Raw genomic sequence first — 12,796 nt, forward strand, 5'->3', positions numbered from 1 at the left:
TTCACCGGGATTGTGCATAAATTGACTAACAATACTTAACGCATATGCAAGATCTGGTCTCGTGTGCGCCAAGTACATCAACCTTCCAACCAGTCGTTGATATCTTCCTTTATCAACTGGTATCTGATTAGGCTCCACTGACAACTTTAATCCTTCTTCGACAGGTGTATCAATCGGCTCACACGCTGACATACCCACCTCATGTAACAAATCTAAAGTATACTTTCTTTGGGATAAGAAAATTCCATTACTAGATCGAGATACTTCAATTCCAAGAAAGTATTTCAATAGACCAAGGTCTTTCATCTCAAACTCTTTAGATAAGTAATTCTGTAAAGCCTTTCGTTCTTCAGGATCATCCCCAGTAACCACCATGTCATCAACATATACAATAAGTGCTGTGAGTTTTCCTTTCTGCCTTTTTGTAAATAAGGTATGGTCAGAATTGCTTTGGTGATAACCGAATTCCTTCATAGCCTTTGTAAACCTTCCAAACCACGCTCTTGGTGATTGTTTTAATCCATACAATGACTTTTTCAATCTACATACCTTCTGGCTATGTATTTGTGGTATCTTGCATTCCGGTGGAAGGTCCATATAGACTTCTTCTAATAGTTCCCCATGCAAAAAAGCATTCTTTACATCAAATTGTTGTAGTTTCCAATCTAAATTTGCTGCTAACGATAACAAGACGCGAACAGTGTTGATTTTTGCAACTGGAGCGAATGTCTCTGTGTAATCGACTCCATAAGTTTGAGTGTAGCCTTTTGCCACTAGTCTCGCTTTGTAACGTTCAATTGTACCATCTGCTTTATACTTCACTGAATAAATCCACCGACATCCCACTGGATTTTTATCTTCTGGACGATCAATTAGCTCCCAAGTGTCATTCTTTTGTAAGGATTTCATCTCCTCATTCATAGCTGCTTTCCATTTTGAATCAGATAAGGCTTCCTGTACATTGTTAGGAATATATACAGTAGATAATTGATTTACAAACGACTTATTTGATTCTGACAACCGATGATCTGACACATACTGACTCATAGGATATTTGACTCTACTAGACAGCTCAGGTTCATATGTCGGTTTACGAATACCTCTGGTTTGACGCGACGGTAATATTTTCCTAGGTGGTTCGGAAGGTGCTTCAGGAACATCCTCGACAACTGATTGGTTTGGTGTATTACTAACCCTTGGTTCAACGGCTTCAGTTGAAGGTGAATCCACAATTTGTTCAACGATTTCATTAACACTTTCTTCCATTACCGATTCAGGTGTTGGTAATTCTGGAATTTCAATTTCAGCTCTACTTATTTCTTCAGGAATCAAATTTACTTCAATATTAGATCCAATTTTGTTCTCTTCTACATGATTATCCGTTTCTTCATAATCAAGAGTCAGAACTTCCTGCTTAGTTTTCTCCCCCTGAAGTTCAGACTCAGGTGAAAAATACTTAGAATCTTCATGAAAGATAACATCCGATGTAACAAACATTCGTTTAGTTGGAGGATGATAACATCTGTACCCTTTCTGATTGGCACCGTACCCAACAAATACACATCTTAATGCCCTTGGAGTTAATTTTGTACGTTGGTGCTCATGAAGATGAACAAATGCTACACACCCAAAGACACGGGGAGGTAAATTTGAAACTGTCGGAGAAGTTGTAGCATCCGATAGAGCTTGAAAAGGAGTCTTAAAATCAATAGTACTAGATGGTACTCTATTAATTAAATAGGTTGCAGCAAGAAGTGCTTCTCCCCAATAAGATAATGGCATATGTGCTTCGATCAACATAGCCCTGATAACTTCTAACAAGTGACGATTCTTTCTTTCAGCGACCCCATTTTGTTGAGGGGTATTTGGGCAAGTAGTTTGATGAACAATACCATGAGAAACCAAATAAGTTTGAAGTTCATGATCCATATACTCTCCTCCGTTGTCACTACGAAGTATCTGAACATTTGCGTTGTACTGAGTACTAAACAGTTTATAAACCTTCTGAAATAATAACTTTACCTCACTTTTAGATTTCATCAAACACACCCAAGTCATCCTAGTACAATCATCAATAAAGGTAACAAACCACCGAGCCTCACCCAAAGTAGGAACCTTAGATGGACCCCAGACATTGGAATGTAAGATCATAAAAGGAGTTGGACTTTTATTTAAATTTAACGGAAACGATGCACGATGACTTTTTGCAAGTGCACAAACATCACATTGAAAACTTGAAACATCGCATTTAATAAATAAAGATGGAAATAACTTCTTAAGGTAACCAAAGGAGGCGTGCCCCAGTCGGCGATGCCATAACCATATTTCATCTTTATTTTTTATTTCAGAATTGTTCACTACTAATGCCTGACGCAATTTATTAGAGCTTTTAGATACTAAATCCAAGTAATACAACTTTCCTCGCCTAACACCATAACCAATTGTTTGCCTTGTCCGGATGTCCTTAAAGACACAAAATTCAGGCCAAAAGATGACAACACAAAATAGAGTGGTGGTTATTTGAGACACTGATAATAAATTATGATCTAAAGATGGGACAACCAAAACAGAGTCTAAGTTCAATGTGTTCGTTAGAGTTATAGGTCCTTCCCCTACAACAGGGGCTGAGGTGCCATTGGCAGTAGAGACATATTTATGTGAAGATTCGTTTATGGTTGAGACCTGTCTAGAATCAAAAGTCACATGATCTGTAGCACCAGAATCAATTGTCCAAGTACTATTCGAAAATTGTGTAGACATATTTAAAGTCTTGCCTACATTACTGATGTGACATGAAAATGTCACATTTGGAGAGCCTAACTTAGACTAATTAGTCATTTTCGAGTGTTATCAATAACATTTTATGTGTTTTTCTTGTTTAGGTACCATATTTGGAATAAAGAACCTAATTCGGAATAAAGTGAGCGAATTATCACTATCATTTCATGTGCCCAAAATGAGAGAAAAGGACTTCAAGCAAATCATATGAGAAGAGGAGTCAAAGACGAGTCCAACGGTGAAAACGGAAGTCAATTCCGAGTTCGGACGGGGAAGTTGTGAAAGAAAGAAGTCGAGGTTCGGTCTTAAAACAAAGATTCTATGAAGGCACCCCCCTTGATTTCCAAGTGAAGATTAAAGCCCAAGTCTTAAACCCAAGCCCAAAGAAGATGAAAGAAGGAAGAGATTTTGGAGGCACCCTCTTGATGGACTCAAGTTTGAGTCAAAGTCAAGTCTTGACTTATCTAGGGTTTGAGTAAAAAGAGGGGGTCAAGACACTATTCATCTTCTTGATCATTCATCATTCTAACAACCAAGAGAGAGAGGAGGCTAAGGGTTTAGGGTTTTTGTTCTTGGAGTTAGAGAGCTTAAAGGTTTGATAGAGAGAGAACAAGAGAGTAAGAAGAAGGAGGATCCGGCCAAAGCATAGGCCGGCCAGCTCACTTGGCCGGCCTAGCTTTGGCCGGCCGAGCAGCAGCTCGGGCTACACACGAGCTGCTGCTCGGGAGAGCTATATGGGACGGCAGCAGCAGCGACGGCCAGCAGGAACCGCGACAGCACAGCAGCAGCGACAGCAGCTCAGCAGCTCGGGCTGCAAGCTTTCTAGCTCGGGCTGCAAGCTTCTCCGAGCTCGGGACGCCTTCACGGGATGCGGCTGCGGCTCGGACGTGCATGGGACGCGCGCACGGGGCACGGGACAGCTTGGAATGAAGGGACATGGCCGGATTTTGATGATTTTTGGCCGGAAACCTAGCTTTCTTGATCGGATTTTTCATGGTTTTCCGGCAACTTTCTTGATTCAAAACCTTAGGGCTTTTATTCCCCATGTCTTGATCTATCTTCCCATGTAGTTTGAATTGATTTTGGGTGAAAAATCTCTAGAGAGAGGAAGCTTGGTGAAGCTTTAATGGTGGATGTTCTTGAGATGGAGAAGATGATGATGAGTGCTATGGGGAAATCTGATTTTTACTCGGGGACACCCAAATTGCATTTTTAAAGGGAAATCCAGAAAATCGCTACGGGGAGATCGACTACACTTAGAGACTCATTTTTCTCGACGAACCTAGCCTCGAGCCACATCGAAAAAGGGGGATTTCTTTTATCATTTCTTTTCATTTATTACTTATTCACCATGTTAGCCAAATTAAGTGTGTCGATTATGTGAGATGAAATGTGATGAATTTGTGATTATGTTTAATATGATTTGATGTTTTGATTATGAATTGATGTTCATTTGATATGACTCGGGATTAACCGAATTAGGCGTTTGTTTGACTAGGTATGATCTCCGGATATACGTAGTACTTAGAAACATCTACTTTAGGAGTCGAACATCGATTATACTTCGACACATTAGATTGGATCATACGTAGTCGTAGGATTATTATTATGGATTCTCGGACTTCGACACCTCTCTCGCTTATTTTGCCCGAATTGAGTCTTACCGCCTCCCGACTCTTGTTCCTCCGACTCTTCTCTCGAATCTCTCTCGCCCGTTTACTTTTATCGTTTAATTAGTTTATTTCTTCTCTTATTACTTATTCAATCTAAAACCCCCATTTATCTTTGTTTCCTTTCCTATTTAGTCTAAGTTAGCATTTGATACATAGACCGGGGGATAAGACCCTTCGTTATCGAAACTACCAACTTATCCTTGGATCGACTCCGGTTTTACCGGTTACTACTTGATACCTCCGCTTGGGTGTGCAACATTTTCGGGTGCATCAAGTTTTTTGGCGCCGCTGCCGGGGATAGGTTTAGTAGTTAGGATAGCGTTTATTGTTTTGTCCATTAGTCTTGTGTTATTTGCTTCTTAGACATTTTTGTTTTGTTTGTTTTGTACCTTCTTAATTTCATTTTTTTTTTAGGTACCGTTTTATAGAAAAGAGCCAAAAGAGATATAAAGGCGAAGGAAAAGGAAGGAATCAAGAAGCTAAAGAGGAAAAACAAACGAAACGAAAGGAGCATTTGCTAGTATCGCATTCTAACTCTTCCTTTTTACTTGTGCGTGATTGTTTAGTTCTATTAGTGTTAGCTCCCATTTTTGCGATTGTGTGTTAGTATCTTTGAACATTGTGAGATCATGGCAAGTTGGTCATTTGATGAGAATGACCTTATGCGAACCCTTTCCAACACTAGTCGACCATCTACAAGTCATCAGGACTACTCAAATTTACATAGAAATGTTCCGACTAGTGATAGGAATAGGCGAGTTGAGCCTGACCGACCTAGGATAACCATGGGTGAATATCGACGGATGTATGGAGTCGGTCAGACTCGTCCTGAATATGGTTTTAGGGATTATGAGCATGAGGGTAATCGACCCCGTAAGAGTCTTCGAGACTATCGACAAGAATTTGAGATGACCACACCTTCATGTATGAATTTGTCATTTGATGAGGACCGTAGTTCTATTAGTATTGATCGACCACGTCGAAGTCTTCGTGACTATCGACAAGCATATATGAATGGTTCACTTAGTGATGACAATTCCCGACTCGATGATTCCACTCAAAGAGTCGAGTCTAGGTATTTACATGAAGGTAGTGAAGAAAGGACCATGGAGACCATTAGCCCGGTTTGTGCTATTTGTGCGAGCTTAGACCATTTGGCCGACTATTGTCCCACGATCCGTGTTCGGCGAGAGTCTTCGTCTAGTTATACTCATGTGCCTTATTACGAGGAGATGTCTGAAGAGACTCTCCAATTAGTTTTAGAGTATCAAACTAGATTCAATCGAGAAATAAAAGAGATCACGGAATGGATTATCAATATTGTTGATAGAATCGAGTCGGAGCCTATCATCGACGAGGAAGGGGTTTGCGCACCCCAAACTCAAGAGGAGACTATGAATGATGGTGAGGGTAATACACCTAACTCTAGTCTTAAGTTAAATGTCGAAGAAGCTCTTGATAGACCTTTTGAGATGGAATTGACCGGTGACCCTTATTGCTCACTCTCCCGACCTTCGTCATCTCACCATGATAGGACTACAGTAGACCTTGATGTTCAGGATGAGGGCTTTATGAGCAAGTTTGGGGATGAAACTACTATGAACTTTCCAATTTTTGACACTTGTGAGGAGGCAGTCTTAGATGCCATATTAGCAAGGAATGGTGTTTTAACCAACTTTGAGGCTCCAGATGCCTTTAAGGACGTCGACGACATAGAAGTTAGCGAGATAATGGATAGCCTATTGGATTATTTACCTAAGGAAACCACGGACCTTGACTTGGTCCCCGAGCATATTGCCTTACCCTTAGAGTTTAGTTCGACCTTCCACATGATCTCAGACTCGGTTGTTGACCCCTTTAGGGACACTTCGGACGTCTTTCCTAGCATGTCTAGGGACTTAGTGGATGTTTTATCCACTAAGCTTGAGTTTGATTATTTACCTTCGACCGACTTCCTGACCCTTCACTTCTATGTCGATCCTTTTGACGACTTTTTAGTCGTCGCCCCTAGCATTCATGCTTACTTAGTGGACCGTGCATCCACTAAGTTTGGGGATGGCCTCTTTTCGGTTTTTGTCTCACGTGCACTTCTTTGGATTGATATTTTTGTGGGACTTTTAGCTTTTGTATATAGCTTTTTTTGGGTTGATCCCCAAATCTTTCGGCTTTTACTATATGATCGTTAGCCGACTAAGATGGGTCTTGATGTTTGTGGGTAGCATCTCTGGAAACCCTCCACGAGACATAACTCGTGCTCTTGTGTGACAACAAGAGAATCAAAGGCTAATTGCATAGCTCAATGCAATCGTGTATACCCACGTTAGTGGTAGACTTTTCCATGGTCATGTCTTTTGTGTGCTTCATTCTCATTATATTTGTTGATACTTTAGGAGTATTTCTTACTTGTTCTACTTCCAAGGCGTGGTTTGTTCCAAGTTTGGGGATGGCGCGAGCTTGGCATCAACTTGGAACCTCTTTATACATGAGCCTTGGTAGGATTATTCTTTATCTCCTCCGGTTATGGTAATATCTCTCCACTCTTCTCTTTAAATTGATGTGCCTCTTTATCTTTTGGTGAGTATATGCTTAGAACATTGAGGACAATGTTAGTTTTAAGTTTGGGGATGCGGGATATGACCATAACCAATGCATGACCATGGGTTTCAAAGACAAAAGGGTTCAAATTAGCCAAAATTTGAAAAATTTTGAACATTTTGAGTAGATTTGCATGTGATTATAGTGATAGTTTTAAGAATGTTGATGCATATGTATCGAGTTGATGGGTTTTGTGATTGCTAATGGTCTTTGCATGAAAGTCGAGTCCTTGAGTGTTTGTGTTATGCTATGGGAGTAACATCTTAGTGAAGAAGAAACATCTCTAAGAAACCTAGGGTAGTCATTAGTGGAGACTTAACCCATGTGAGAGCTCAAAGCCTAAATTGTCCTTCGAGTGTACTCTTCCGCGCTAACTCCGAGTAGAATGAAGAGCTACTCAACCTCGTAACTATCAAAAGAGCTCATTTGATCTCGTGTGCTCAACTTTCTTAGCCACTAGGAGTGACATTAGGATAGCGAATTAACCTTGCCCTTGTAGTCCATGAAACCCAATAAGAGTGTCAACTAGAGGAAAGCGGATACTCCATCATCATCCATCATCTTATATCCCGAGAATGAAGACATGAGAAGAAAGAATGAAGAATGTCAAAGCAAGTATGAAATAGAAAAAGTTGATTGCAAGAATAGAGTTGTGTGTGTTGTATTTTGTTTTGGTTGATTGTATTTGTGTTATGAAAAAGAAAAAAAAAAAAAGTGAAAAAACGAAAAACAAAAGTGATGAAAAAAAAAGAAGAAGAAAGAGAAATGAAATAAAGTGGTTTATGTGTATGTTTGAGCATGTTAGCTCTTTTGTGTGAGTGATGTGATTGTATATATGTGTGTTTGTGTGTATGTTCATGAATAAGTATTCGAAGCAAGAAACGAATGTGGAAGTGCTTAAGAGGTTCTATCATGAAGAGTTCGACATTCTCGGAAATCCTCCATTGTCATCCATCTCTAGTATCCGTTAACCTTTGGAAGGCATTCTTAGAGGGTAGAATGGGTGAGAAGGGTGAGTGAGCTTCCCCACTCCTTTTAGTGGCTAATTCCTTTTCGAAGATCATTCGTTCCAAAATGTTGTCCTCACCCCTTTTTATGTGTTGAGTCCATGTTAGTGATCACACTCACACATACGAGCGAACCATTCTTGAGTGATTTCATATTTGGAGTGTATGTCCGTGAGGCCGAAGTCGAGGCGAAATGTACTATACTAGGAACCAAGGCGTTATGACTTCGGAACATAGATGTTGCTCATTATGGTATGACACTAGCACTTTAGGGTAAGATCATTAGTGAAGGGGCCTTTAGCTTTTACAAGAACTTATTTACTTGATTCATTATGTTTTGACATGCTTAAACCCTTTATTATATGAACCATGCTTATATATGATGTGGTTGTTGGACCCTTGTGTATTTGAAACTCGATGTTTGTGGGTGTCATCTATGGAAACCCTCACGAGACAACACTCGTCCACTAGGGGTAACCTAGGGGTTTAACGGCTTGTTGCATATGCTAAATGCAACCGGGATTCCTCCGAAAGTGAGTTAGGCTTTCATTTTATTTTGTTTGCTCGAGGACTAGCAAAGTTTAAGTTTGGGGATGTTGATGTGACATGAAAATGTCACATTTGGAGAGCCTAACTTAGACTAATTAGTCATTTTCGAGTGTTATCAATAACATTTTATGTGTTTTTCTTGTTTAGGTACCATATTTGGAATAAAGAACCTAATTCGGAATAAAGTGAGCGAATTATCACTATCATTTCATGTGCCCAAAATGAGAGAAAAGGACTTCAAGCAAATCATATGAGAAGAGGAGTCAAAGACGAGTCCAACGGTGAAAACGGAAGTCAATTCCGAGTTCGGACGGGGAAGTTGTGAAAGAAAGAAGTCGAGGTTCGGTCTTAAAACAAAGATTCTATGAAGGCACCCCCCTTGATTTCCAAGTGAAGATTAAAGCCCAAGTCTTAAACCCAAGCCCAAAGAAGATGAAAGAAGGAAGAGATTTTGGAGGCACCCTCTTGATGGACTCAAGTTTGAGTCAAAGTCAAGTCTTGACTTATCTAGGGTTTGAGTAAAAAGAGGGGGTCAAGACACTATTCATCTTCTTGATCATTCATCATTCTAACAACCAAGAGAGAGAGGAGGCTAAGGGTTTAGGGTTTTTGTTCTTGGAGTTAGAGAGCTTAAAGGTTTGATAGAGAGAGAACAAGAGAGTAAGAAGAAGGAGGATCCGGCCAAAGCATAGGCCGGCCAGCTCACTTGGCCGGCCTAGCTTTGGCCGGCCGAGCAGCAGCTCGGGCTACACACGAGCTGCTGCTCGGGAGAGCTATATGGGACGGCAGCAGCAGCGACGGCCAGCAGGAACCGCGACAGCACAGCAGCAGCGACAGCAGCTCAGCAGCTCGGGCTGCAAGCTTTCTAGCTCGGGCTGCAAGCTTCTCCGAGCTCGGGACGCCTTCACGGGATGCGGCTGCGGCTCGGACGTGCATGGGACGCGCGCACGGGGCACGGGACAGCTTGGAATGAAGGGACATGGCCGGATTTTGATGATTTTTGGCCGGAAACCTAGCTTTCTTGATCGGATTTTTCATGGTTTTCCGGCAACTTTCTTGATTCAAAACCTTAGGGCTTTTATTCCCCATGTCTTGATCTATCTTCCCATGTAGTTTGAATTGATTTTGGGTGAAAAATCTCTAGAGAGAGGAAGCTTGGTGAAGCTTTAATGGTGGATGTTCTTGAGATGGAGAAGATGATGATGAGTGCTATGGGGAAATCTGATTTTTACTCGGGGACACCCAAATTGCATTTTTAAAGGGAAATCCAGAAAATCGCTACGGGGAGATCGACTACACTTAGAGACTCATTTTTCTCGACGAACCTAGCCTCGAGCCACATCGAAAAAGGGGGATTTCTTTTATCATTTCTTTTCATTTATTACTTATTCACCATGTTAGCCAAATTAAGTGTGTCGATTATGTGAGATGAAATGTGATGAATTTGTGATTATGTTTAATATGATTTGATGTTTTGATTATGAATTGATGTTCATTTGATATGACTCGGGATTAACCGAATTAGGCGTTTGTTTGACTAGGTATGATCTCCGGATATACGTAGTACTTAGAAACATCTACTTTAGGAGTCGAACATCGATTATACTTCGACACATTAGATTGGATCATACGTAGTCGTAGGATTATTATTATGGATTCTCGGACTTCGACACCTCTCTCGCTTATTTTGCCCGAATTGAGTCTTACCGCCTCCCGACTCTTGTTCCTCCGACTCTTCTCTCGAATCTCTCTCGCCCGTTTACTTTTATCGTTTAATTAGTTTATTTCTTCTCTTATTACTTATTCAATCTAAAACCCCCATTTATCTTTGTTTCCTTTCCTATTTAGTCTAAGTTAGCATTTGATACATAGACCGGGGGATAAGACCCTTCGTTATCGAAACTACCAACTTATCCTTGGATCGACTCCGGTTTTACCGGTTACTACTTGATACCTCCGCTTGGGTGTGCAACATTTTCGGGTGCATCAAGTCTGTAGTGGCTATCGTCGATGAAGCTTGCTTAACAGTTGGATCTACAAGGGTCTTCTTAGAGTTTTTCTTTCGATTATGATCCCACCATTCTGGATAGCCTAATAGTTCATAACAATGACTTTTGGTATGACCAATTTTGTTGCAGTGTGTACACTTATAAGTAATTTTGTCAAATTGACCAACAACTTTAGCAAAATTTGAATTTGCCTTATTGAGAGTCATTATTGCGGAAGCATCAGTTGCCCTTCACTTTAGCTAAACCGGAAAAACAAGATGAAGATGAAAGGCTCTTCTCTTTCAATCAATATAAATTCCCAAACACAAATTTAAGACTTTTGGCTCTGATACCAAGTTGAAATTGATCAAAGAAATTTCAACTTACACTTGGTAATGTAGTTAACAAGTGTTAGTGGTGTAAGGTGTTTGTCTGATTCAGGTATGTTTTACTTGTTTCAGTAAACCATATCAAACAAATAACTAATAAACTAACGAAAGGTAGTTTGATCGAACTTGATGATATTTGGGTCCTATTCAATTTGAAAGTTGTAACTAATTTGAATTGTCCGATAAAAGATCATTGATTTAACCATGATGAACGAGTACTGTCTAAGCCTGCTACTTACTGCACCACATTTTAACATTATGTCTAATAGCACGTGATAAACATTAATTTTTAGAACTAAATTAGGCCACCACTTTAAGTAACAAAAAAAATTTCCTCGTACAAAATTTTGAGTAAAAATGTTTGGACAAATTTATTTGTTTCTCCAAACTCTCCACAAATTTTTTGACGTCGATAAGAGTCGTAGACAAACTGCCACCTCCATCACTCGGCTCTCTCTCAGAAATTAGAGAGAGACAAAGAGATCCGAGAGAGGTAGAGAGATGTTTAAGAGAGAGAGAGAGAAAGATCTATTCGAGATAGATAGATAAAGATTCAAGAGAGGAAAAATGATGGTGGTGGTCGTCGAAAGTGGTGGGCGGAGGTGGTGACTGGAAGTGATGGTCGGAGAAGGGAGGAGATAAGGAAGAAGAAAAATGTTTGTTTCCCTAGAAAATTTAACAAAACTCACAACTTCCCTTTAGAATTATGTATCCCGACTTTGCTCTGGATCTTAAAATAGTAAAGGAGTTTTGAGAGGGTCGGGCTAACACCTTAAAGTCCTGTATTGCCGAGTGGACGTGGAAGCGTGCCTAAGACCTAACCTGAACCGAGGTCTGGGACAGATAAATCAACTAAACAAACACGGTTCACCTGAGCTTCACGCAAAGCCTGGACAAAGCTAAATGACGTGGAAGGTTAAAGCACGCCTGAAACCCACTTTCTATACACGATCTGCAAATTGCCAGAAGATCTATCTGTATCAGAAGATACACAATCATGGAATATTATCATCCTAAGACCATTGATGTCTGACACCATCTAAGTCGGTGCCTTACACCACATCGTCTCATCCGTTCATCACAGTTGGTCAATTGAACCTATGTAAACATATCCGGTTCCCCCTAATTAAGGCATGAAGTTTATTTTTTCTTTCAATCCTTTAACGACAAAAAAATCATACTGATTTGAGAATCAGAGAGGTTTCTGAATTTTTTTGTAGGTTTTGTCCCTCAAATCACCAGGAAAAGTTCATTATCAATTATGATATCCTAAAAACCACTTTCAGACATTATCAAAACCCTACTAAATTGAGTGACATAGTGATTTCTGAGTTGATTGTAGACAATGTTTCATAAGCCACACTAAGGAAATTCATCATCTGACCGTGGATCTTCATCACTAAGAAGATCACCGAGAATACCACTTTTCGGCATAATCAAGTGTGGAATTTTGGTTCGCATTTGGATTTTGATTTGTTCAACTTTCTGATCGTTTCGAGTTTATTTTTCTGGTTTGATTTTGTACGATTCATAATGCTTCCAATCCATTTTTTGTTTCATCACACTACTGTTTTGTTCCAATCGCCTCTCTCGTAAAAATTCTCTTTCGTCACCATCAATAAAAATTCACCACCATCACGAACACTTCACCGCCTTTATGACAACCACTCCACCACCTACCCACCACAACCACTTCATCACTACAACAACTCCACTGCCTCTGCCACGACTGCACCACCCTCACCAAAACTTTACTACTTCCCCAACAACTTCACCATCTCCACGACACTCCACAACCTCCACAACCATTTATAATC

The 12,796-nt window shown here is 40.2% G+C and overlaps 1 protein-coding gene across 1 annotated transcript in view; it reads left to right on the forward strand.

Moving 5' to 3' along the window:
• The first annotated feature begins 4,477 nt into the window (after window positions 1-4,477).
• The window catches only part of LOC147543893 (uncharacterized), a 101,312-nt gene continuing 92,993 nt past the window's right edge, over window positions 4,478-12,796 (forward strand). Inside the window, exon 1 of the mRNA XM_086634783.1 lies at window positions 4,478-6,777. Within this exon, the coding sequence (XP_086490909.1) occupies window positions 5,081-6,637 (1,557 nt within the window). The 5' untranslated portion in view covers window positions 4,478-5,080 and the 3' untranslated portion in view covers window positions 6,638-6,777. The remainder of the gene's footprint in view (window positions 6,778-12,796) is intronic.

Source organism: Eschscholzia californica, unplaced genomic scaffold (assembly GCF_041429995.1).
Source record: "Eschscholzia californica isolate CP2 unplaced genomic scaffold, dmEscCali1.0.p SCAF_4, whole genome shotgun sequence".
Classification (NCBI taxonomy): domain Eukaryota; kingdom Viridiplantae; phylum Streptophyta; class Magnoliopsida; order Ranunculales; family Papaveraceae; genus Eschscholzia; species Eschscholzia californica.